This window comes from Mustela nigripes, chromosome 6, assembly GCF_022355385.1.
Source record: "Mustela nigripes isolate SB6536 chromosome 6, MUSNIG.SB6536, whole genome shotgun sequence".
Classification (NCBI taxonomy): Eukaryota; Metazoa; Chordata; class Mammalia; order Carnivora; family Mustelidae; genus Mustela; species Mustela nigripes.
Genome location: NC_081562.1, coordinates 97254145 through 97281261, shown reverse-complemented (window position 1 = coordinate 97281261; position 27117 = coordinate 97254145). Strand labels below are relative to the sequence as shown.

The 27117-nt window shown below is 34.7% G+C and overlaps 1 protein-coding gene across 4 annotated transcripts in view; it reads right to left on the bottom strand.

The window, feature by feature from the left end:
- The window catches only part of MON2 (MON2 homolog, regulator of endosome-to-Golgi trafficking), a 118197-nt gene that overhangs the window by 32560 nt on the left and 58520 nt on the right, over positions 1–27117 (bottom strand). For 3 of the 4 annotated variants that reach the window (XM_059403601.1, XM_059403603.1, XM_059403604.1), the window contains 13 exons: positions 27012–27092; positions 26860–26933; positions 26684–26774; positions 22518–22619; positions 21114–21224; positions 19430–19605; positions 16377–16539; positions 14712–15005; positions 11670–11868; positions 7356–7984; positions 2238–2381; positions 1630–1647; positions 1210–1338 (listed from right to left, as the gene is read on the bottom strand). In XM_059403601.1, the coding sequence (XP_059259584.1) occupies positions 1210–1338; positions 1630–1647; positions 2238–2381; positions 7356–7984; positions 11670–11868; positions 14712–15005; positions 16377–16539; positions 19430–19605; positions 21114–21224; positions 22518–22619; positions 26684–26774; positions 26860–26933; positions 27012–27092 (2211 nt within the window). The remainder of the gene's footprint in view (positions 1–1209; positions 1339–1629; positions 1648–2237; positions 2382–7355; positions 7985–11669; positions 11869–14711; positions 15006–16376; positions 16540–19429; positions 19606–21113; positions 21225–22517; positions 22620–26683; positions 26775–26859; positions 26934–27011; positions 27093–27117) is intronic. The other variant, XM_059403602.1, reaches the window with a different exon arrangement.

Below are 27117 nucleotides of genomic sequence, written 5' to 3'. Positions count from 1 at the left end.
CAGAGCATTATCAATAGTTTCAGCATACAATCAGATCGTTTGCATTAAAGTGAAAATCCTGCTTTTATATAAAAATTCTAGTTAGAGAGCGATAAGGAGTAGAAGAAATACATTTTCACATTTCATGGTTACGGAGGAAATATAAAACTTAATTTCATCACCCTCCACACAATTACTACTAACTACTCACACAGTGAACCATTACCTGTTAGCATAAACTGGGCCTCAACTAAGAGACAATCTGCTTAGCCAAATCTATTTATCCTTTTCCTCTCCCCATGTGCTTTGGGGAAACCTGACTCCACTTCCAGTTGGGAATTTCAGCAATATCATACAATAGGGAAGATAATCAGAAAAAGACATAGGATTTAAAGATTTGATCTTCTAAATTTTAAGTCATTTCTGAAGCCCAATATGAAAGTAAGCCAGCATGCAGTGGGTTGAGAGTGAGCGGTGACTAGGTGAAGGACACAAGCTGTTTACAGTAAAGGAATTTGGAAAAGAAGGAAAGCTGAAAGAGGATGGCCATTTGAGTAGGAAGTAAAGTGAGAGAAAGTTCTTATCTTCTTTCCAAGATATGGTTTACAAGGCTAAAAGGAAAATGAAAGAAAGGAGGAGAAAGAAAGAAAGGAAAAGAGAAAAGGAGAAAAACAAAGAGAAGGATGAGCTTTGGAACAGAGAAAGGTTCAGATCTGCCCTTCAAAATACAGGAAAAAAAGCAAGAAATAAACTTCAGGGGAATCAGACACAATCAACCAGAGATGAGTTTTAAAAATGGTTGTCCATAAACTAGGGAACTGGCTTAAAAATAAAATACAGATGATCAGTTAAATTGAGGCACTGTGAATTTCTCTCTGAATGCTCATCAACCTTGAAGTATGAGAAGTATTGTCCTAAGAAACAGGATCCTTCATTGACTTGTGGCATAATTTAAGAACTGTAAAAAATCTAATGCATACTTATTTTAAAATATTTTTCATTAAAAAAATTTTTTTTCATACTGGGAATGGCTTCCTAAATACTATCCATGAATGATGGAGAAAAGTCCCTATAAATAATAATATAAATATTTTTCCATTTATCTCTCTCTCTATATATATATATATATGGTATACCTATATTACATATATATATATATTTTATTACCTAAAGAGTAATTTCAGTAATAGTGTCTTCATCAAAAAATAGAAATTAAAAAGAAAAAGGTACCTTAATAATATTCTGGAGTACTTTCTCATTCACAACTGCTTTGTGACAGGCTGTTTTCTGGTATAAATCCACAACTACTTCTAAAGACCTTTCAGCAAACGGTACATAATTCAAGGCTACCCATTCCGCCTAAAAAGTAATATTTTCACATGGAGTTAAAAATAAATGAGATTAAATTAAATCATATTGCTTTCAAAGAGAAACCTTCTTTGTCTTAAAGTTCAGTCCTTGGTTTTAGGCTGCATTATATCACATGCAAAGTTTTCAAATAGATACGTACTTCACGAAAGAACAATTTTCAGCCAGGTAAAAATTAAAACTATCAAAAAAAAAGGACAGAGAGCATTCTATCAAGAAATGGGAAAGATGTATTTTACTTTTTGCCAATAGGTTAGGACAATTTCAGGAAATTTAACTCACCGGTGCAAATAGTTGGATCTATTGTGATTCCATTGTGTTGCAAGACAAATAGAATGAGAAAAGTTAATACACATTAAAACTATTTTTCGGACCATGTAAAATTTTAATTTATCTTGAGTGAACAAAATCAGCCTGTGCATGCACTCAGAAATTTACTTTTCCCCTAAGCCAAAATTTTCAAGCTATGGCTATAAAAATCTTTTGGGTAAAATCCAACTAAATTTCACACCAGCAGAGGACAACTTATTTAGTACACACGGATTTCTTCATTTTGCATTGCAGCTATTTATTTTAGACAAGATTAGGCTTAGAGATTTAGAAGCCATTTTGTAATGGGATGGGGCAGTCAAGAAAGGAACTTTGAAGAAAAATGTAACATGAAAAGCCAAACTATCTAGAGAACTATTTGGGAAAGGAAAGTCATAAGCAAGAAAAAAAAGAACACAGAAAAGGTTTTCCAAACAGTGTTTCTTTACAGCTTAAACTATTAACAGACACATGAAAGTTTATTTGTACATGAAAAATTTCTGAGATACTCGAAGTCCTTAAGTAGAACTGTTTACCAGCTATGAAATCTTACAGAGAAAATACAATTTAAAGCAACTTACCTGATTATATTTTGCATTTGCAATGTGCTTTGTTTCCAGCTGCCCATACTGCGGAGGTTTACAGGAAAATTCCACAAATGCCAGTAACTGATCAAATATAGCTGGATACATTATTTGCATGTTTTCTGGCCCCACACAGATGGCCTATAAAAGCAAAAATATGAACAGTAGAATGCATAACCTGAACTCTAGTTAAGTTCTTTACTGTATACACATTTAACCAAATAATCTTAAAAACTGTCCTATTTAATGTAAGTATTCTATAATCTTTTATAAGCCCTGAAGGACATAGCTATTACAAGTTATTTTAAACTATTATTGAATACAGTAAAAGCTCAATGTGTTAATCAGCTATAAAAATGCTTTTTAATAGAAAGTGTGATTTATTACTTAACAGACTGGAAAAAGGGCAAGTACTTGGAGAGGAATCCCAGGCAATCCTGAGTTTCTATGATCGGATCACTTATTCAGTAATACAGCCACTAGACCATCAAGAATACTTCACTGATCAAGATGATATTGACTGATACTGACTTCTATTTTTCTTTTTTTTAACCTTTCAAATAATATGTTTATTTACTTTTTTTTCAGCATAACAGTATTCATTATTTTTGCACCACACCCAGTGCTCCATGCAATCCGTGCCCTCTCCAATACCCACCACCTGGTTCCCCCAACCTCCCACCCACCCCCGCCCCTTCAAAACCCTCAGATTGTTTTTCAGAGTCCATAGTCTCTCATGGTTCACCTCCCCTTCCAATTTCCCTCAACTCCCTTCTCCTATTTAAGTGATAGTATCAGTTCATTGAAATGACAGCTGATTTCTGCACTATGCTTAGTCTTCTGACTTTAATAATCATGTGTATTGTAGTTGGCAAAATAAATCATGTATGAAAATCTGTTTCTAAAAGAAATGTAGGGACGCCTGGGTGGCTCAGTGGGTTAAAGCCTCTGCCTTTGGCTCAAGTCATGATCCCAGGGTCCTGGGATTGAGCCCCGCATCAGGCTCTCTGCTCAGCAGGGAAGCTGCTTCTCCCTTCTTTCTCTCTCTGCCTGCCTCTCTGCCTCCTTGTGATTTCTCTGTGTCAAATAAATAAATAAAATCTTTTTTAAAAAATTATTTAAAAAAATAAAAGAAATATATATGTTAATTTTTCAACAGTATACATTTAATGTCTAATGTTCTGAATATACAGACTTGGTTTAAAACAAGAATATTTTTAAAAATTAAAAGAAATTAAATCTATTGCTATAAGCAATTTGATAAAACAAAGAGTAAAATGTGTATCTTGACACTGCAGATTTTAATTACTTCAGATATACTGAAAGCACCTAAAATAAACCTTACATTTTCATTTTTTCCTAGCCACAAATGTGTTTTCTCCTCCCACCCTCTCACATATTTTAGTGCTTCTTTTTCTCTGTGGGAAAAATATTTAATGGTATTATTTACATAATGTCTAAAATACATTTGTGGTTTACAAAAAGCATGGTCATTCTACACTTTAGGTACCCTCAAAGTACTAAATCAAAATTCAAAGCATTTCAATTTTTTTTTTCAAAGCATTTCAAATTTTTTTTTTAAAGATTTTTTTTTTTTGAAGATTTTATTTATTTATTTGACAGAGAGAGATCACAGTAGACAGATAGGCAGGCAGACAGAGAGAGAGGGAAGCAGGCTCCCTGCTGAGCAGAGAGCCCGATGCGGGACTCGATCCCAGGACCCTGAGATCATGACTTGAGCAGAAGGCAGCGGCTTAACCCACTGAGCCACCCAGGTGCCCCGAGCATTTCAAATTTTTAAGGAATTTCTTTAAAAAGATGTATACATTTATGTTTTTCTGCAATCCATGGCTTTTTAAATAAAATAAATTACCTGTTAGATAATATATTAATTTTATTTTCCCTGAGAGAAGATGTAACCATTTAGTTACTATGTTACCATTGAGTTCTAAATAATGAGTTCTAAATAAAAGTCTGGAAATATAAAGTAGATAAGCAAAATGGGGCCATGACTAAGTTAGATCATCTTGTAATTACAATGTAAAAAAGTAGAATAAAGATATCTAATACTATCCTTCAATATTTGGTTATTTTTCTTAGTAACAGTAAATGGAGGACTTGAATACCTAAAAAAATTTACTCTACTGACTGCTTCTGTTAAGTTTCACTTTCTTCTTTATTAACCTCTTGCTGAGTCTTAACTCTTAGGAGTAAACAAGCAGTAATTAGGAAAAGAAATAATTACACCAAGTAGCTATTTAATTTTCAATGACTAAAAAAGAGAGAAAAGCCTGTGTGGCTACCTTAGAAAACTGAGTATTACAATTTCTCTGGAAATATCTTAGCACCAAATGAAGACTGTGATTATATACTTTGATTTTCAGTGGCTCTTTATAAAAAGAAAAACATACTATAGTGCTATACTTGACTTAATAAGCAATTCTGAGATCTTAAGATGTATAATATGGAACTGACATTTTTTTAAAAACAAATCCCATCTAAGAAAAAGTTATTATTGGTTTTTCTTCAGTATTCTTAAGTTTGCATATCAGAAAAAAACTACAGTATGAGCCTGATAACATATTTTAGTCCAAAAGTTAAGAATCAGTCAGCAATCTAGACATGTCCTATTATTCCAGTTTGAAAATATATGTGGAACAAGAACAGAAAATGGACATCCAACCTCTGACATGGTTCAAGGTTTCTCTTATTAAGTCCTTCAACAGTAATTCCTTCAGCATCTGTATATATTAAGACTTCTTTGCCCTCTCCCCTCATATACTAAGAACTTGAAGGGAACTTGAAGACAGTAACAGTTAACATTTAGTTTAACTGTGTCAGGCATTTAGAAAATGCCTTAAGCAAATCCCATTTGATAAAAAGAAAGTTTTAGATCTATTATTTTCATATTTTATAGATTACGAAGCTGATAATTAAAGAGATCCCAAACCTTGACCCATTGAGTAGCAGGCAAGGCTTCATTGCACAACTCCAAGGGCACCATCCACACATAATGTGATGGTGTTTCCTGGAGTACTACTCTGACAGCCTTGATGACGGAGGCAGATACAGTACCCAGCCATCTGACTTTAGGAAGTTCAGCAATAAATAAGACAGATGCAGTCACCTGATCTCAGAACTTAGGTAAAACAAATCATCAAATTCTCATCTCCCACATAAGCCAAAATATCTTGGCCCCCAAAATAAATAAATAAATAAATTGGCATGCATAACTAGGTCAATTTGGTGGGAACTAGTGATTTAAAAACCAAGAGAAAACCGTGACCCTGAAGCCCTAAACTATAAAAGGGTAAACATGAAATAAAAAATGAGTTTTTATGAAGGAAATGATATTTAATCAATAAAATTTTTGTTGGATAGCTTATTAATTTAAGGATAAAGTCCCAAAATAAGTAAATTTTGCTGTGAAAAAATTTTCTGACACCTTGGGAGAAAATACAGAAACACTTTTGCTGATAATGAAGTATGCTAATTTTTTCTATTAGGAAAAATTAAAGATACCATATGGTTGACTCATATTCAAGTACTATGAAATATCATTTAGATAATCACAGAAGTAATAAATGTTAGCGTGAAAACTAGTAACACAAAATGGTATCAACTGATATAAATGAACAGCAGCAAAACTTCTTAAGTTTCAGACTGAAGGTATGTATATATTGTTTTCAAAGCCAGTAAAAGCTCAGAACAAATTCCTAGTAGTTGGAATAAATGATTGTTTGTTCTGTCATTGCCAAAGCAAAGTTTTTAAAAATAAAATTATGTACTTTTTTTCTTGAAAAGAATTTTGGAGGTTTGTTTCTTCTTTGTTTATAAAAACCTATGTCAAATATCTGAATGACAGTTCTAGATTACAGACATCCTATAAGGCCTGTGCTTTGCTCTGCTTTATGACAGAGTAACTTTTCAGTTTCCTCCAGGCCACTCCATAAGCAACCTATATGCATGGTCAATCAAGGGGGACAGAGTAGGTACTGACAGGCTACTTTTATTTCTACACTAAAAATAAAATAGCTATTCTGATTTCAACTGCTGAAAGCCCATATCCCTAAAATAACGTTTTTTAAATGTCAGATTCTCTTAAATTTTAAGTTTCTACACAATTTTTCTTTACACAGTGTAACTCGGGTTAAAGAGATCAAAGGAATTACTGCTCAGCTGGATTTCCTCCAGAGCCAGTAAAAAGGTATTATGGTGTAACAGAAACCGCTACTTTTACTGTGAAAGTTTTCATCATTCCAGCTGGATATAATTAGAAAACATGACTTGCAGTACGTGAATCTGATCAACCATGAATGTCATAGCAACTTTGTTGGAATTGCTGGCTCCTCAATAGACATTTTTCTGTTTAGCATTTTCGTTATTGTGAATTGCGCAATTATCTTGATAGTTTAAAGAATTCTTTGATTTTGATCTGGTCTTGCCTGCTAATTGGGATTTACACAATGATTTCTAGGTCAATTGTTTATTTTTTAGCTGTTTGGGTTTTACTTTTTTATTTAAATTCAATAATTAACATATAATGTATCACTGGTTTCAGAGGTAGAGGTCAGTGATTCTTCAGTTTTATATAATACCCAGTACTCCTTAATAACTTCTTTGCAGTAACAAAACACACATAGGTAAGATACCTCTTTTTAAAATTTCCATGAGGAAAATTTATAAATTTATTCTTACTTACTTTAAAATATAGGCTCCCAACAATTCCAGAGCTAAATGAAAAATATATATATATGATCCCATACCTTATTAATTTTCTAATTATATAAGTATTTTCTAACGTTGTTATTCAGAAAAGTATATCCTCTTATGAAGGAATGCATGATCAAACCAAAAATGTTGGTGAAAGGAAACAAGAGGATACATACAGTTTCTGAAAGATTCTCAAAACAAACCTGAATCACTTTTTCAGATACATCAGAAAACCCAATGTTTTTAAAATAACTGGATGTTTACAATCCTGAATTTACACAACGTATACATATACGACAGTCTTGATGATCCAGATTTCATCTCAAAAAACATATAGCAAACTAAAAAACTGCCAGCAAACCACATGCATTATTGTTTAGACAGTCACTAAAATTCTATTACCTTTTGGAGAACATCTAAAGCTGTAAGCACGGCTTCCTGTAAACTTGTCAAAACGGCTTCTGTATAAGATGGAAGAATGAAAGGGGACGCATCCGAACTTATTGGCACTGACACAGCACTGTGCAATATGACTCCCAGCTTTTGCAAGTCATCCATGTTGAAACCAGTTTTTATGTGTTGGTAGAGAGCGGGAAATATCTGAATTAATGCTGTAAGGAAAGGCTGACTGGGAATGAAAGTCAGTTTGTCAAAAGTAACAGGAGGCTTAGTGCTTTCCGATCCAATTCTATACCACGTACTCCATGCAGCCCACCAGAGATTCAAATCTTCAAGCTCATCAGTAACTACTGGTGGCTCAGAGCTATTGTATCTTCCCAGTCTGTCTCCAATGGAATCTGTTCTTACAAATGGTCTGCTCAGGCCAGGGCCTGATATGGACCCTAGAAGGACAGGCACAGGTACATTAACTGCAGGTGGGGTCTCAGGCTTATCTGAGTCTCTGACAGGGGACACAATCTGTAAAATTTCCTGGAAGCTTTTCAGTGCAGCCAGAGACACTTCATTGTTTTTGCTGAGTGCTGCTGACTGTATATGGTCAAGAAGAACATCCCATGCTCTTGAAAAATCTCCTGTATTAGGAAGAGAAGAACAAAATCTATCAAAGCAATCAAGATTTCTCTTACTAGTCAAGATGTCTCTTACTACTACACACTTTAGAATGTTTGTTTTATTCTCCTACTCTAATTCCTATACACTAGGAAAATATGCTTAGGTATTAAGATATAAACAATATGAATTAAAATCAATGAAATCCAAAAATCCAGTAAAATTTTTTTTTTAAATATAGGAACAAAGAGCAACACAAAGAGGACAATGAATATATCATCAATGTTTCAGTCTTAAATACAGAACTCTACAAATGTACATACACATGTTTACAATATTTCCTGGTATTTCTGCCTAGGAAGAATGGAATAAAAACTTAAGAGGGTAAAAACAAAAGCTTTTTTTTTTTTTTTTAAGATTTTATTTATTTACTTGAGAGAGAGACAGTGAGAGAGAGCATGAACGAGGAGAAGGTCAGAGAGAGAAGCAGACTCCCCATGGAGCTGGGAGCCCGATGCGGGACTCGATCCCGGGACTCCAGGATCATGACCTGAGCCGAAGGCAGTCATCCAACCAACTGAGCCACCCAGGCATCCCAAAACAAAAGCTTTTTAATAACAACTTTGATCTATCTATCTTTATTAATGTTAAAATCTTTTTTTTTTTTAAGATTTTATTTATTTATTTGACAGAGAGAGATCAAAGTAGGCAGAGAGGCAGGCAGAGAGAGAGAGAGAGAGAGGGAAGCAGGCTCCCCGCTGAGCAGAGAGCCCAATGCAGGACTTGATCCCAGGACCCTGAGATCATGACCTGAGCCAAAGGCAGCGGCTTAACCCACTGAGCCACCCAGGCGCCCCTATTAATGTTAAAATCTTAAGATGTTCTCATTCTTAAAAATATTGGAAAAGTTACAAATTATTACTGAATAATATGTTCTTATAGGTCTAAATGTTTAAAATAAACTATGCTATACTCAAAATCTTAGTGCTACACTTTTTCATATTTACGTAACTTACAGTTGCAGGGTTTTCCTTCCTTTTTTGTTTTTTTTTTGTTGCAGAATTTTCTTAAACATTTCCAATTACAAGGAGTCACCAGGAGAAAAGGTACCATAAAGAACAGACTGCTTTTTAGAATGAGTCTAAATTTCTTCCTCTCATAGGAAACTGAGTCTGCTGATCCACCATCAGCAGAGCATGGGCTGAGTGGTAGTTATTGGTTTCCGCTGATCAACCCAATCTCTTTTTCTACTCCTATGACCAATTAAGCACATTTATATAGAAGCTTTTTATAGAAACATGTAGTTTGTTCCTATGAAGCCCAGCAAAAATGACCTTGTTCCTCTAGCAATCTAGCCTAATGGCTTTTAATACCATGGATTATTACCAATATACTTGTACTTTTTTTGTAACGATTTTTTATTTTATTCATTTGAGAGAAAAAGAGCAAGCAAGCAAGAGCATGAGCAGGCAGGAGGGTTAGAAGGAGAGGGAGAAGCAGATTCCCTGCTGAGCGGGGTGCCTAACAAGGGGCTCAATCCCAGGATCCCGGGATTATGACCTGAACCAAAGGCAGACACTTAAAAGCAACTGAGCCACCCACGCACCCCACACACTTGCATTTAAATAACACCAAAATCAGAAGAACAGGTATTTTCCAAAGTAGGATGACATACGTAGGCTATGAAATACTTAAATAAGGTTTAAACTCACTTCCTAAAGGCTATAAATGACTAAATTTTTAAAGAGGAGATGAACCCCCCAATAAATAAATTAAAAAATAAAAATAAAAAAAGTAAAGAGGAGATGAACCCATACGCCTAAAGAAGCATTCAGTTAGTAGGAAAGCTCGAAGTAGTCCTGCAATAAAACAATAGGTACTATTCTGCCCAAACAGGACAAAATATAATACCAGCTACATGCCTCTTCCTCTCCACTCTTTTTTATTAAAAATTGAGGTATAATTTATATACAATTGAAAACAGATTTTTTTTCTTGTTAAACTATTCAAAGAGTTTTGACATATTACATCTAAAAACTATCAAAACAGCTAAACAAAACTTCTGTCTTTTGCCATCCTAGTTCAAAAGTCAGATGAAACAATAATTTACGAACCAGAACAGTGACTTAATCTCAGAATATTTCATACAATCAGGGGAAAAACCCTGGAATTCCTTTACTAATTTAACTCTATGTCTAGAAAAAAATCCTCTTTCTAAAAGAACAGGTATAATTATATATTACACATGGTTATATTAAACATATGAACATTCTAAGATAATAAAAAACATTTTCTAGTCTTCAAATTATAAAAACATTATCAAAGCTACACAAACTATCTTCTGTCTTCATTTTTTAAAAAACTAGATCTTTATCTATTAGGTTTTAGCTTTTAAAATAATGTAACAATCATGGAAGTATTAAAAATGATGCTTATTTGGGGCACCTGAGTGGCTCAGTGGGTTAAGCCTCTGCCTTTAGCTCAGGTCATGATCCCAGGGTCCTGGAACTGAGCCCTGCATCAGGCTCTCTGCTCAGCAGGGAGCCTGCTTCCCCCCTTCTCTCTGCCTGCCTCTCTGCCTACCTGTGATCTCTGTCAAATAAATAAATAAAATATTTTTTAAAATGATGCTTATTTTGTCAAAACTCAGCAATTGTGCACTTAAGACCAGTACATTTCATTTTCTATAAATTTTACATGAAAGCTAAAAACTATGATTTTTACGTATGTATTATTATTAGGCTTTAGGAATGCAAAATTGATCAGACACTATGGATTATTCTGGGAAAAAAAAGGAAAAATGCATGAAGAACACTACACAAAAATGATGATGAAAAGCATAAATACACTCATGCCTTAACAGAAACAGGCACAAAGGGCGCCTGGGTGGCTCAGTTGTTTAAGCAAATGCCTTTGGCTCAAGTCATGATCCTGGAGTCCCAGGATCGAGTTCCACATCAGACTCCCTGCGGGGAGTCTGCTCTCCCAATGACCTCTCTCGTGCTCTCTCTCAAATAAATAAAATCTTAAAAAAAAGAAAAAAACAGGAACAAAAAAGCTAAATGTAGAATAATAACTTGAAAAAATGCAAGACTCTGTAGGACATTCTCATAATTAAGCAAAAAAATTTTTCGTTCTGTTCATTTTTCTCTACCACCACCATCACTACCATCAAAAGTGAAGGTACAACCCACACTGGATTTCTTAATCTTAGTACTATTGACCTGTACAACTGCCTGCAAAACTCTTCGCATATCGTCTTACTATTGCCTGATGAACATACTACTCACCCCTCAGATCTCCTCGCTAAAATACTGCTTTCTTAGGGAAGCCTACCTAGATCGCAGAGGCCAGGTCAATTACGTATTAGAAGCTTACAAAGCACCACTCCTTTGTAACATTTATCACTGTAGTAAGTTTGCATTTGTGTAATTACAGTTACTCCCTCAGGCACAAGATACCAAGGATGTTGTGTATTTTACTCATCACTGTATCCCCTAGCCCATATGAGTTACATTACATGTTTTCTCAATGAGATGAATGAAAACATGTATAGCTCACACCACACATACACAAAGACTGGCAGTTAAGATTGATTATTCTTGGGAAGTAGCATTGTACATAAATTTTTAAAAAATCTTTTGTATTTTCCAAATTTCCTTTAACATGAATTACTTATATAAACAGGGGGAAAATGTATATATATACCTAAAGGTTGCAGTAAATATCTTCTGGTGTTAAAGATTCTTGCTACTCCGGCCAATGTTAAAACCCATGTCTCTGCCCACTGCTTCTCTGCTGTGTCCCTTGAATGATGAATGAGAATATTGCCACCTCCAGACTCAATCTTTTCTTTGTCTGCAGTGGTAGAAGACTCCCGAACTCGGTCCAATAGATGAAAGAGAACCTGAATATTTATAAAAATGAACAGAAAAATAACATAGCTTAAGTAATAGCATAGCAGTTAGAAACTGTCACAAGAAATTATACCTGACAGATCAATCCCGAATACTAGAAAAATTTTAACAGTAGATATACTGTATTATCTTTAAAGTTATGGAATATGAAAAAAAATTTTTTAAGATTTTGTCAGAGAGAGAGAGATAGCACACAAGTAGAAGGAACAGTAGGCAGACGGAGAAGCAGACTCCCTAACGAGCAAGGAGACCAATGTGGGACTTGATCCCAGGACCCTGGGATCATGACCTGAGCCAAAGGCAGATGCTTAACCCACTGAACCACCCAGGCATCCTAGAATATGAAAAACTTTAAAATTGGATAGAATATTTTCTAAGACTTATTGATTTGGAGTATCAATAGAGTATCTATGGGGTAATATGTAAGAAGGGAATGAAGCTAAGAAGTCCAGGCAAAAAATAAATTATGGAAGACATCTGTAGAGAGATTATAACTGAAGATTCAAGACTACATGAAGGTGCTTCAAAAAAATCAAGCAAGGGAACTTCTGGCTCATTCAGTCCATAGAGCACATGACTCTTAAACTCGGAGTCACAAGTTCAAGCCCCACATTGGGCACAGAGCCTACATTAAAAAGAAGGCGCCTGGGTGGCTCAGTTGGTTAAGCGACTGCCTTTGGCTCAGGTGATGATCCTGGAGTTCCAGGATCGAGTCCCACATCAGGGACCCTGCTTGGCAGGGAGTCTGCTTCTCCCTCTGACCCTCCCCCTTCTCATGCTCTTTCTCTCTCTCTCACACTCTCTTTGACTCTCACATAAAGAAATAAAACCTTAAAAAAATAAAAAGAAGAAAAAAGAAAAACATCAAGCAGGAAGTGTTTGGGACTTGAAGAGTAGATTCAGGGGAAGGAACTGAAGAAAAATTTTTTAAAAATTGGAAAGACAAGCAGAAGCTTTCTGTGAAACAGAATCCAAGGGAAGAGAAATTTCAAGGAGAAAATAATCAAGTGGTAGATGCTACAAAAAAATAAAAGTGAGTAGGGTAAGAACTGAATTAAGGTGAAAATCTTGGCAATTAGAAGACCACCTATAGCCTAAGAACAATTTCCGTGGTTCTCCAATTATGGTCTCAGAACCAACAGCATTAGCATCACACGGGCAATTCATAGACATGCAATTTTCAGACCTCAAGCCAGGGCAGCTCAGAAAAATCAGAAATTCTGGGATGCAGGGGCTGGTGGCTCAGTAATCTGGACTTGAGCGAGTCCTCTAGGTGATTCTGTTACTTTAAGGTTTAAAAGACTCTGAAGTAGAATAATCTGGAAATATATTAAAGGGTCAGGAGAATGCAGGGAAGGTAAAGAAAGAAAAAAAGAATCACTGACAAGCAGGCAACAAGATTAACAATTAAGCTGTTTAAAAGGAAAATAGGAATCAGAAAGTATCAGTTTGTTTTTTTAAATGGTAAAGAAGGCTTAAGCATGTTTGTGATCTGAAAAGGAGGAGGCAGTAGATGGAGTTGAAACAGAATACACAGGACAGAGAAGGGATTTTAATTATTTTTATTAGTGGATATGAATTATTAATTTTTAAGAAGACATTTTGGAATATTTTTATTAAACTGAAGACAAATTGTTAAATACAACTAAGATTTACTATGCAGCCTATTGTCAAACACTGATCTCAGAAACTCACAAAAGTGGTGAAATGACAGATTTAAAAAAAAAATTTTTTTTAAGACTTTATTTATTTATATGACAGAGGGCACAAGCAGGCAGAGAGGCAGGCAGAAAGAGAGGGGGAAGCAGGCTCCCTGCTGAGCAGAGAGCCCCATGAGGGGCTCGATCCCAGACCCCTGAGATATGACCTGAGCCGAAGACAGAGACTTAACCCTCTGAGCCACCCAGGTACCCCAATAAATACATTTTTATTAAAATAGAATACATGGAACAAAAATGGAGAGCTTTCAGCAAAGAAGGGATCCTCACTAATGAGTTGTTGGCTTTGTAAAAAGTTTTTAAAGTTTTTAAAAAATATGTATTTTATCTTAAGGGAGAGAGTATACCTGCACACAGCCGGGGTAGGGGCAGAGGGAGAGGGAGGGACAGAATTCAAAGCAAACTCCATGCTGAGTATAGGGCCCAAAACATAGGACCCAATCTCACAACTGTGAGATCATAACCTGAGCCAAAATCAAGAGTCGGATGCCCAACCAACTGAGCCACCCAGGCATCCCCTAGAAAGTTTTTAAAAAGAGGACAAGAAAGAAAAATAAAGGGGTGCCTGGCTGGCTCAGTCAGTATAGCAAGTGACTTCTGGTCTCAGGATTGTGAGTTTGCGCCCCATGTTGGATATAGAGATTACTTAAAAATAAAATATTTAAAAACAAAGAAAAGCAAGAGAAAAAAAAAAGAAAGAAAATGAAACTGTATATTTAATGAACAAATATACAGAATTTACCAATTAGAGGTTACTTCTGTTTGGTGATCCTGAAAGTAAATTCACTACTGTTGATATTCTTTTATTTACAAAATTCTCAATTGGTTACATTTAAATTACGTGGTTTTGGGAAAACAGGAAGCAAAAAGGGAAAGGCAAAGGCAGAAATCAGAGACAGACAGTAAGAGATGAAGACAGAAAAAGAGAGAATAGGCTTTCAGTATGTAATTTATTCTGGGTGAGATACAACTTAAAGTATGACAAAACTAACATTCTGTATTGTCAAAAGCACAAACGCCTGGAAATTCTTCTTCAAAAATTAATAGGTACAAGAATAATTGAAAAATTTAAAAATCTGTGTCAAAAGCTAGTAACTCAAGCTAATCCACAGTACCTTCCAAATAACAGTGTGCCACGTTGAGTGCTGTAGTAAAGTTCCATGTGCACCAATTGTTGAAAACAGAGTTTGTCCTGCACTTTTCCTCACAGCAGGACGGGGGTCCACACATAATTCACCCAATTTTGCGTAAAGACACAACCACAAGCAATCAAATGGTGGTGCAGGATGGAAAGGCCGATTTAAAACAACTCCTTTCTCTTCTGCCTGCTTTTGCTGTGCTGCCTCTTCTTTATTTAATTCTTTTTCAATAGTTTCTCCTCTTTGGAAAAAATAATCTGAAATATTCCACTAAAAAGCAAAGTAGAAAAACGCCATTCACTCACAGATTTTATTTTGAACACATAAATACATATGCAACACATGGTTGCTTCACCTTTCAGAATAAAACTTTTAAAAGCCACTTCAGTAATTTCTTTTCTAGTAGAACAGATCTGAAAACATCTCTGTCACATGTCTCCATCTGATCTCAGAGAGTTTGGGGAAACAAGCATGGGCTAACGTGAATATTTTCAAACATTTTTATTATGAAACATTTCAATAACAGAGAAAAACGGGGAAAATATATCAATATACTGATATACAGAAAGCCAGGTATTAACATTCTGTCATATTTACTTCGTTCCACTAGATAAAGGGTTTAAAAAAATAACCATAATGCCATTATGGCACCACAAAAATCATTAACAATTCCTTAATATCATTTAATGGTATTTTATAATTTCATAAGAATAATTACTATATCCAAATATATCTTATGACTTCATTCTCAACCACAGTATGTGGTGTATGAATTAATGAGAATTATGCCAAATATAAAAATGTGACCATAAAAATACAGGAGGTGACGCCTAGCAGTAATTTAATCAACACTGAACTACTCTTTGGGAACAATTCTATACACGTGCTTATTTTCTTTCCTATAATTACCTATTTAATAGTAACTTATCTTACTTATAAGGGTATTTAAGTTTGACTTTTAAAACTTCTGGCTTATAATAAACATTAAAAAGTCAAAATAATCTCTTTAAATACATTTATATTGGGAACAGCTTTCTATTTGTTTACTTACATAATATTAATAATATCCTAGCTTAGATTTTACTTTCTACATTAAAGATGAGTAAAATGAGGCTCAAGATGTCAATAATTAAACAAGAGGCACAAAGAATTAAAATACAAGTATATCTGCTTCCACAGTCAAAGCTCTTCCATTAACATATGCCTTCTAAGAGCTAATAAAACAGCATTGACAAACTATAGGACTGTGTATATAGCAAAGCCCTGCATATATAGCAAAGCCTTTTATTGGAGCTTTATTTACTAAATAAGTAGTATATGGAAATGTTGCTACTGAAACAATATTAAAAATCAGTTAATCTTTACACAAGCATACATACTACTGTTTACTAAATCCTCTCACAACAAACCTTTTAAAGCTAAATTTTAGCTCAATATATGAAAATTATTCCAAATATTTTATTAATGAAGTTAATTCTTAAGTTGTGTCATTTAACCCTTCATGCAAAATAAAAGTTTATTACTTAAAAGTCATTTGAACAATCCCTCTAAAGCCAAAAGCCAATTCTCTTAGTATTCACTCTGAATAGCGTAACAATGATTTCTAAATTATATGATCACAAGAAAGGCAGCAATACTTACCAATAAACCTATTGAAGTTAAACTAATATTAAGTTCTTGGTTATGAAGTCCAAAGCTACCTGCAACATCTACAACAATCTGCAGGCATGTACAAGGCATTGTTGGTAGAAAATCCGTCACAACCAACTGAAGACACTGGAATGCAGTTCGTATCAAGGATTCTCTGAAAAAAATGGAAAAAAAATTATACTCGTGCACTTAAAAGCAATGTAAGTAAAAATACACACCTTACACTAATTTTAACCAAGTTAAATTCTATTTTAAAAATTGAACAAGAAAATCTTCCTAATACAGGTCATACAGTATTTAGGTATTTACATAAATGTAAAAGAGAAACACACACTTGAAAAAATTAACAAATAAAAATAAAGAATTTCATATCAACTAGCCAAACAAAACTTAGACATTAATGAGAAAAGGAAACTGGCCACAGCTCCTTTCTCACCACTATATCCCCAATACCTAGCATGGTACCTAGCACATGCAAATGCACACAATTTACTCACTGAATGAAAATTAGTTCCTCATTCTTTTCTATCTATATCTTTTTTTATAATTTTTTTTTTAAGATTTTATGTATTTATTTGACAGAGAAAGATCACAAGTAAGCAGAGAGGCAGGCAGAGAGAGAGGAAGGGAAGCAGGCTCCTTGCCAAGCAGAGAGCCCGATGCGGGACTCGATCCCAGGACCCTGAGATCATGACCTGAGCCAAAGGCAGCGGCGTAACCCACTAAGCCACCCAGGCGCCCTTATATCTGTATCTTATTTAAAATTCTACATCTAGTCTGTAAAAGAAAAGTGTACATTTTGAATTTCAAATGAAGAGAGTAAGAAGTAACTGATTTTAGAGAGAAATTCTAGTGGTGAAATATAATAATGAAATGAATTATAATAGCTAATGTTTATTTTTTCTTAAAGATTTTATTTATTTAGAGAGAGAAAAAGAAAGAGAGTGCACTCAGGCAAGGGGAAGGAGGAGAAGCAGACTCCAAGCTGATGCAGGGCTTGATCTCACAGCCCTGAGACTGTAACCGAAGTGGAAATCAGTCGGATGCCCAATGAACCGAGCCACCCCAGGCAACCCAATAGCTAAAACTTATTATTGAGTGTTTGTTACGTCATGCACTTCCTAAGTGTTCTACATGTACTAACTAATTTCATCCTACAATGATGTCCTATTTTATAACCGCACTGTAGACTGGAAGAAGAAAAATACTTAAGCTTGATTTAAGCCATGGCTGATCTCTTTCCACTTTAATCATCTCAGTATTTTGTAGTATTTAAGAAAATTTAGGGCACCCGGGTGGCTCAGTTTGTTAAACGACAGCCTTTGGCTCAGGTCTAGTTCCACATCAGGCTCCCTGCTCAGCAGGGAGTCTGCTTCTCTTTCTGACCCTCCCCCCTTTCATGCTCTCTCTCAAATAAATAAAACCTTTAAAAAATTTTATTACTACAAATAAGAAAAAATAATTTTCCTTAATAAGCCCAAGCACCTCAATCATATAAAACTCAACTAGTCAGCATACCAGATAGCATGAGTTCTGCTGCAGAGTGAGACAAATATATGCAAACATTCGACAGACCTCTCCCTCTGCTGCAACACTCTACCTTAAGCTAAGTAAATCCATTTTGTTCTTCCTTCAGTATTTACTACTTAGCTAATAATACCACCATTCATTAAGCTGCCTAAGTTACAAATATAGGATTCATTCCTTATTCTATTTTCTATATCACCCTTCACTTCCATAATCAATCTGCTAAGTAGTTAACTCCATCATTCTGTGTTTCTAGAGAACACTGCAGGTTCTCTCATGTCTCACCCACCCCTCCATGGTGCTGTCACAGTAATGTATCTCAAATGCACATCAGATCACACTGTTCCTCTGCTTAAAACTCCTAAAATGCCCTTCAATGTACTTAACATAAATCCAAATAGTTTATAAAAGCATATAAGGTCCCTCATAATTTTGGCTCTGCCCTCCTCCAGGGACATAGGCCCCTACCACTGTAATCTTTTTTTTTTAAAGATTTTATTTGTCAGAGAGAGAGTGAGCGAGAGAGCGAGCACAGGCAGACAGAATGGCAGGCAGAGGCAGAGGGAGAAGCAGGCTCCCTGCTGAGCAAGGAAGCCAATGTGGGACTGGATCCCAGGACGCTGGGATCATGACCTGAGCCGAAGGCAGCTGCCTAACCAACTGAGCCACCCAGGCGTCCCTACCACTGGAATCTTATTCTTTTGCAGGATAACAGACTATTCTCATTAGGATTCTACTTACAGACCTTGTTCCTCTTTCCTAAGATTTTACTTTTAGAGCAAGAGCTATTTATCTGTGTAGTCAGAGTAACTAGCAGGGCACAGGACTTAGAATACACTGGCACAGGGGCACCTGGGTGGCTCAGTGGGTTAAAGCCTCTGCTTCAGCTCAGGTCATGATCCCAGGGTCCTAGAATCAAGTCCCGCATTGTGTTCTTTGCTCTGCAGGGAGACTGAATCCCTTCCTCTCTCTCTGCCTGCCTCTCTGTCTACTTGTGATCTCTGTCTGTCAAATAAATAAATGAAATCTTAAAAAAAAAAAAAAAAAAAGAATACACTGGCAAAAAATAAATGAATAAATTTTTACACTTGATCTTAGCCAAAAGGCCGAAAAGCAATGAACAATAAATTTTTAAAAGTCCCTTAAAAGTAATTTCTTAGATTTCCCAATATATGCAGTGAAGTCTTAAAGTATTAATTCACATCTTACCAGTGCTTAATTTAATAATATGAGACCCAATCTTCCGATGTGTTACAAAATTTGTTAGCTTGGTGCATTTACCCTATAAACCTTGTATTTCTGTATAAATGTCAAATGTCAAGTAAACAGCAATTTTTTCTATCCTTCCAAAACAAAGGTGAGCCCTGATAATTCACTACAGTCACTGGGGGTAGAAATAAGAAAAACGATTCTAGATCTTAGCCAGGAAGAGGACACATAAAAAATTACCACTTCTTCAAGACTTTAGGGCAAAGTCCCTCTTCATTACTTTTTGGATGTTAATTTTAAACACTTACCCTTGATCATTTCTGATTGCTCCCATGACTCCAAGCACTAATGGCCATCCAGGCCCAAGACTGTCTCCCTGACTCTGAAGAATCTGCAACACACATTCTAACTGCTTGAGTCGGATATCTGGATGGTTAATACTGGACATCTCCTTTAATGGGTTCAATAAAAGCAACTGCAGCCTCTGAAAGGAGGGCAGGAAACTAATTAGGAAGAGAGGCTCAAAAAAACAGAAAGGCTTTCCAGTTGCTTTTTAAATTTAAATTCACTTCCACTCAGACTATAATAGTAAACAGAAACTTTTCTACTAAAACAAACAGTGAATGTGATTCTCTAACCATAATCACCAAAGGTTTATTTTGTCCTCTGTATTTTTTTAAAATAAGAGAAAATAAAAACCAATTTTCAACATGTTAAATTTTGGATTAAACGGAGAGTGATCCTGCATTAAAAAACATTCATTGAAGACCCCAAACAAAAATTAATTACTTAATTAAAAACTTTTTTTTAAAAAGACACTAATTAAAGACCCATATGAAATTAATCTCACTAAAGAAAATGTATCTATTAATATCTAGACATATTTGGAGAGAGGAAAATAATCCTCAATTTCTAAAATCATCTTTCATTTATTCCGTTAATGTATATCACATGTATTGAAAATTCTTAATACTCCTAAAAATTAAGTATGGTTGACATGAACAAAGATGGCATAAAACTAGTGGAACCCATCGGAGTTAAAAAAAAAAAAATGTACTCTGTTCCAGTCCCTTCAAAAGTATCTGAAAGCACTTGCTTCATTTTTAACTTTTTTCTCTTCAAGGACTCACTTATTTGGTTCGCTGACTAAAAAAACATTAAAGCTCCCACCATGTGCCAAGTATTAAGCTGAACATTAAGGATACGGATCAGGGTTTTGTTTTCAAAAACCTTAAAGTATAATAGGAAAACGTATGAAATCTAAAATGTAAGTTCTGTAAGAACATTTATCGTTTCTGTTTCATTTATCATTCTATGCCAAGAGCTAATACACCAGTTGGCATATCGTATGTACTCAATAAGTAACACAATTACAATATAGTAAGATAATGAAGGCAATGGAAATGCCTATCAAATGCCTCATTCCTACTCATTCTTCAAAAACCAGAACTTTGGTAGACTTTTAAAAAACTGTGTAAGATACAGGTGAATGATTACAGAAGTCAGGACAAAGGATTCAAAAGTAAACTCTGGAAGAATAAAATAACTTTTAAAAGTATTTTAAAATAAAAATCTATTTATGGTACTTGTCTCTTCCAGCAGTTGTTTTCTCCTCATGTATGGATAATCAGAGAAAAAATGAGAGACAGTTAAGGACCAAACCAAGAAGGCTAATAAAGTAGGGCATCAAAATAAAGCTTTAACAATGCATGAACAGGGAAACTTCTGCACTAGAAGACTAGTTCTAGATAATTTAATAGCTTTAATTCCCTGTCATTTGCAAGAAAGTTGCTGTATTTTTTAATAAAGATAATCCTAAAAATCCAGACATATCAACTTCTGTAAGATATCCATGGCCTACATATAAAATAGAATATTAAGCAACAAAACTCATTCTCAAAATATCATCCATTTGCTATATTAAGAAAAAATTATATATGGGAGATGATTTTATATTAAGAATTATTTTTAAAAACAAGAATTTTTTTTTACCTGGTTTTGTGAAAGTGGAGGATCATGGTTAAATGTTAATCCTGCTTTAATAAGTGAAGTTAAAGCTTCTGCCCCCCATTCTCTCATTCGAGAGTTTGGATGCTGGCAGACCTGAGGACAAAACATTGAATAAAAATTAAATATTTAAATTGTATACTTAAGCTATGTATCACACATCAACTTGAGAAAAGAAAAATTACAACATTACATTTTCTGTTCTTAAGTTTTATTTATTTATTTGAGAGAGAAAGAGCGAGCCCAAGCAGTGTGAGGCACAGAGGGAGAGAGAGAGAGAAGCAGGCTCCCGACTAAGCAGGGAGCCCAAAGCGGGGCTTGACCCCAGGATGGTGCGATCATGACCTGAGTGGAAGGCAGACATTTAACCAATTGAGCCACCAGACACTCCCGTTCTTTCACATTTTAAAAATGTCATCAAAAGTTCATCAGTAATGGAAAATTATATCTAGAATGTAAGTTAGCTTACCTTCTGTATAAGGGGCAAAGGAAGCAATAGAGAGAAGATAAAAGATGAAACTAAATAAGTCACAGGAAAAAAAGAATGTCATAAAAGTAAATTGTGTCATCAGAGTAAACAAAAAAAGCAAGCTCACACCAAAGTTCCTAATTAGGCCTATCCTCATAATCGAATACTGTGCTAAAATCTTAAAAACTTATTTTTGTGCTATTTGGTGAGAAGGTCCATGATAAAGAAATTGGCATATATCCTTTAATAATCCACAAAAGTAATCCCAATAAAATGGAAAAAAAATAAAGAAAAGGACAAGGACATTTGTTATTCTTATTAAGAATAATACCTTTCCTAGCTTACTCAAAAAATACAAAATGAATCCAGGTAACCTAAACCTAAGCCATACATAAACACGTATAATGACGGAAGCAGCTGTTACTGAGAAGTAGCTCATTATTACCAATCATTCCAACTTGGACACAAGATACAAATTCAGATAAAAATTCCCTGGTACTATCTATAATTAGTGATACCAAAAAAGTTTTTCCCTTTGCAGAAGAGCTATCTCAGGATCACAGGAAAGGCTATAAAGATACAATGTTTACTACTAACTCTCAGCCCAATTGCCTTGAAGTTTCAGAACTGAAACTGAGGTAGATCATGAGACTATATAACAAAAGAAGGAGGTCCCAAGCTAACAGCTAAAGGAGACTTCAGAGACTGCATTGTGTTATCACCCATTTTTCAGCCAAAAGCAATTCTTCCACCAAGCAATTATTGTAAAACTTTAGTAATTGATAAATTATACAGGGATAAGTACAAGGAAAAAATAATGGTAATGCTGATTTTTCATATGGTTACCCAGAATCATTAGTTCAATATGTAGGCCTTTATTCTTAACAAGAAGTAAACAGTATTTAAGAAAAAGAAGTTACCTCAAGCAGATGCCCAGTTAGAGGTCTCCAAAGAATTTCTATTCGGTGCATGTTAACTAGACCCGTTTCTAACAATTTGGCAACAGCAAAAAGAGATGGTTCCTAGAGAAAAAATACATTGCAATTTGCTATTGTAAGAATTTTCAGTACCTCAAATGTAAATAAAACACAGTACTCTGAAAAGCAGGACTATAATTAATATCAAATTAGTATAAAGTTAGTAATACTCATAACAGAATCTCAGTTATCATAAGACAAGCCTTTCTGCCCACCTTCAAGTATCCAGAATAGCTTCTAGTTGGAAAATTGGTTAGGAAGAAAATGCCTTCATGAGGAAAAACTGAAAAATTCAAAACTTATTCTAGACATATAGAATGGCTAGTCTTCTGACCAGAAGGAAAGATACATTCTGCCACAGACTAAACTTTGTCCCCCTAAAATTCCTTTGCTGAAACCCTAACCCCCAAGTTGATGGTATCTGGATATAAGGCCAATAAGGGATAATTAAAGTTAAATGAGGTCATAGGGTGAAACTCTGGTAAGTCAGGATTAGTAGTGTCTTAAAAGAGACACCAGAGAACTTGTTAGTGTGCTCTTAAGCACTCCACCCCCACCATATGAGGACACAGTGAGAAGGCAGCTATCTTTCAAGCCAGGAAGAGAGCCCTCACTAGAACCACCATACTGGCATCTAGATCTCAAACCTGCAACCTCCAGAACTGTAAGAAAACACAATTCTGTAATTTAAACCACCCAATCTGTGATAATTTGTTATGGCAGCCCAGACTGACTAATATATATTCTTATTAGTGTAGTCTTCATATGTCCAGGTTTTGTGTGTGAATGTCAGGAAGTATGAAAAAAGCAGAAAGAAGACATCAGAGAGCAGGGGGTAAAGTATGATGTCAAGAATATGGCTGATACCAGTTTAGACACTAATAGAAAAGTAGCAGAAATAAAGACAAACCCCTCTCCTCACTTGCTAGCATTTCACCAACCAGAAAGACAAATATAATGGTCAGGCTGATCCTTCCTGCACGTGCTAATATTGTACACACCTTAAAAATTCGTGTGGTAGAAAAATGTATCATGGTAGAAACAGCATGGTAACTGTGAACTGCCTATAAATGCCTAGCATTTCATTTCAACTTTACCACCTAACAGCTGTGTAACAGTAAGTTACTACTTCCACTAAATTTTTTTAATGTATGAAATTGAGATAATAATATACAGAAACAACCACATGTTAGAAAATATCTGGCACATAGTGAGTCCCCATAAATGTTGCCTAGTATTACTTCCTCCTCCTCCTTCTGCTCATTCTGACCAGGATATATATAAGAATAGTGTGTCATTTAAAAGAATGTACAGACATCCACACTTCATAGCAAAGATTCTTTTCAGGAAGCCTAGGATGTAGTCCTGGTGTCTGTATTTTTAAAAACTCAACAGCAGACTTTTTTTTTTTAAGATTTTATTTTTTTATTTGAGTGAGCAATAGAGAGAGAGAAAGAAAGCACACAACCAGAGGCAGAGGGAGAGGGAGAAGCAGACTCTCCTGCTGAGCAGGGAGCCTAATGCAGGGCTCGATCCCAGGACCCCAGGATTATAACCTGAGCCAAAGGCAGATGCGTAATCAAAAAAACTCTACAGCACAAAAAAGTTAAAGCCACTACTGGTTAAGAATAAAGCTCTAGAATGATACAGATGTGGGTTCAAATCCAAGCTCTAACATTTACCAAATAGGTGATCCCAGATAAATTAGTTAAGTTCTCTATTTTCATATTTCATCTGTGAAAAAGAGGATACTACCACCAAACCTCACCGAGTTGTTTTAAATGATTAAATAAGTAAGTGCCTGATCTACAGTAAACTACAAACAGCAGCTGCTTTTTTATTTTTGTCATTGTTATACTGAGTTTGGTAATATGTCTGCACAAGTATCATCAACCCATTTGAAAACTTTACCATAAGCTACTTCCTCAACACAATGGCACAAATTCCTGAAGTGAGGACCAAAAATGAAATGATTGGTCACTCTAAAGCCACAATAAAGGACATTGATATATAAATCTTTAGTCCCTAGAATATTTAACTCAGAAGAGCTAACACTGATAAAGTATTTTTAACAATGAAAAAAATTATACAAGTTTATTTCAACATCTGAATATTTTACAATAACTTTTTTAAAAAGCGCAAGTGAGGGGCGCCTGGGTGGCTCAGTGGGTTAAAGCCTCTGCCTTCGGCTCAGGTCATGATCCCAGGGTCCTGGGATCAAGCCCTGCATCGGGCTCTCTGCTGAGCAGAGAGCATGCTTCCTCCTCTCTCTGCCTGCCTCTCTGCCTACTTGTAATCTCTGTCAAATAAATAAATAAAATCTTTAAAAAAAAAAAGTACAAGTGAATAATATACTGTTTTATGCTTCCATTTAAAAATTTATTATACTTGAATTATTTTTATAAACTTTTATTTCTGTTCCTCATTTACCACTTCTCTTTACAAAATCAAATCATATAATAGAGAAATAAGAACACATTCTCAGGAATATAATACCCATTCCAGTGTATCCATGTTTTCAACAACTGCTCCCTCTAAGCCTCCCTGAAATATCACATCTGCTCCTACCACTCTCTTTAAATTATATTTTTCCAGGTTAACTATAAACTAATAATAATCAAATTTCCTATTTCTTCTCAATCCTCATTCTTCTTGATTTCTTGTAACATTTCTTTTTTGATTTCCACAATATTGCCCTTTTCTAAATTTTGCCATTCCTTCAATACCCAACTCCAATCACAAATTCATTCATCTTGATTAATCTTAGTTCTTTTAGTCAAAATATGCAGTAAAAACATCTTCCATAAGAGGACACTAAGGATTCAGAAAATAAGTCTCACAGATCTGTAACTTTAACTCTTATACCACTTCAACTACCACTTAACCATGAGCCAAGTAGTTTACATGCTATTTGAAAGTAAAAAATCTTGTATTTCCTTTGTATTTCCTAGAAGAGTATCATGTACATAGAGTAAACATAGTATGGTTACTGAGTGAATATGTAAATTCTCAAGACATTACCACAGAAACTTGCTCAGAGTTCCTTCAGGTACTCTATTAAAAATATATTTGTGTGTTAAGAGTTAATCTTAAAGATACAGGATTATTAAAGGTATCAAGAAATTGATTACTTCATTATATTTTGTATTGCTCTTGCCTTAATTTGGAGTCAACTATAATGCACATTTTCAAACACCTACAGGCTTATGTAATTCTCTAGCTATGTGCTATAGTATACAAAACTTCTCCCTAATGAAACCTTAGTGTGGTTCATCTTTACATCAGTCTTACAGATGAAAAGCCACAGTATAAATAATTATACTTTAGGTCTAGGCAGACAATATAATTTTGGATCTTACAGGTATATGTTAAACAAGTTATAAAGCTGCATCCTCTGCTTTTTAATCATGTTCTGGGTATCTTTATTTATTTGTAAATGGTCACACTATACTTATTTTAAAACACAGAAAGTATTTTATTTTAAATAATTTCTAAAATATAAATAAATCCATATATTCCTGTGCTTTCTAAGTATAATAGAAATTATATTTTGAGTACAGAAAGAAATATTCTTGAATGTCAATATTCAAAAGTACTGTTCTATTCATTCAGTTAATGAGCAAAGCAAAAAATTAATTTTCAAGGTAGGGAGAATCATTACCTTTAGAAAGAAATGATTAGCTCCTTATTTTCCATCCCAACGAAGGCAAGAGAAACTGAGACATATATATATTGCTTGATTTAAATCTTGTATTGCCCCAATCATAAATTATAATTACAAATATTATTATGACATTTTATGGAACTCATTTATAAATGTGATACTGCCTTTATTCTTTATCAAAATGTTTCATAAAATACTCAGTACCCAAGAGAAACAGAAACAGTTTAAAATTATTAATATATATTAGGCAAATCACAAACCGGATAGTCCTCTTCACTCCCCCTTCAACAAATAACCACCATAAATGGTAAATACTCAAGAGAATTGAGAGAGCCTGCAGGATAAGCATTAGTCCCATTACTAAAATACTAAGATCATAATGAGTGTACTCCTTATTTAACTCAATAATGTACCATATTTAAAACAGAAAGATAGAATATCACACCTTATTATTTCCATAGGCCATATCCATTGCTTCTAGGGATAAGGAGCAAAGTGCATTTATTAAATGATGCAATGATACGTCATCAAGATACCTATAATGAAAATGAAGAAATAAAACATTCTGATCTAAAATATACACTAATAATATTTCTATCAATTTTAAAAACTGATTCTTACTGTGAGCTTTCAAACAATCTTGAAAGTATATTGGAAATCACTGGTAAATCTGTCATCACTGCTGTTGTTAGAACCTAAGAGAAGAACACAATTAAATGTAACATATGAACATTTCAGGAAGCACAAATTGAGTAAAACCAACTAGAGCTTACTGTACTGGGTCCTTCTACAGCTCTCCCAGGTTTCAAGGCACCACCACTACTAGGCTTTAATCCCAGAATCCACACAAGATGCTGTAAAATTAAAGGAAAAAAAAAT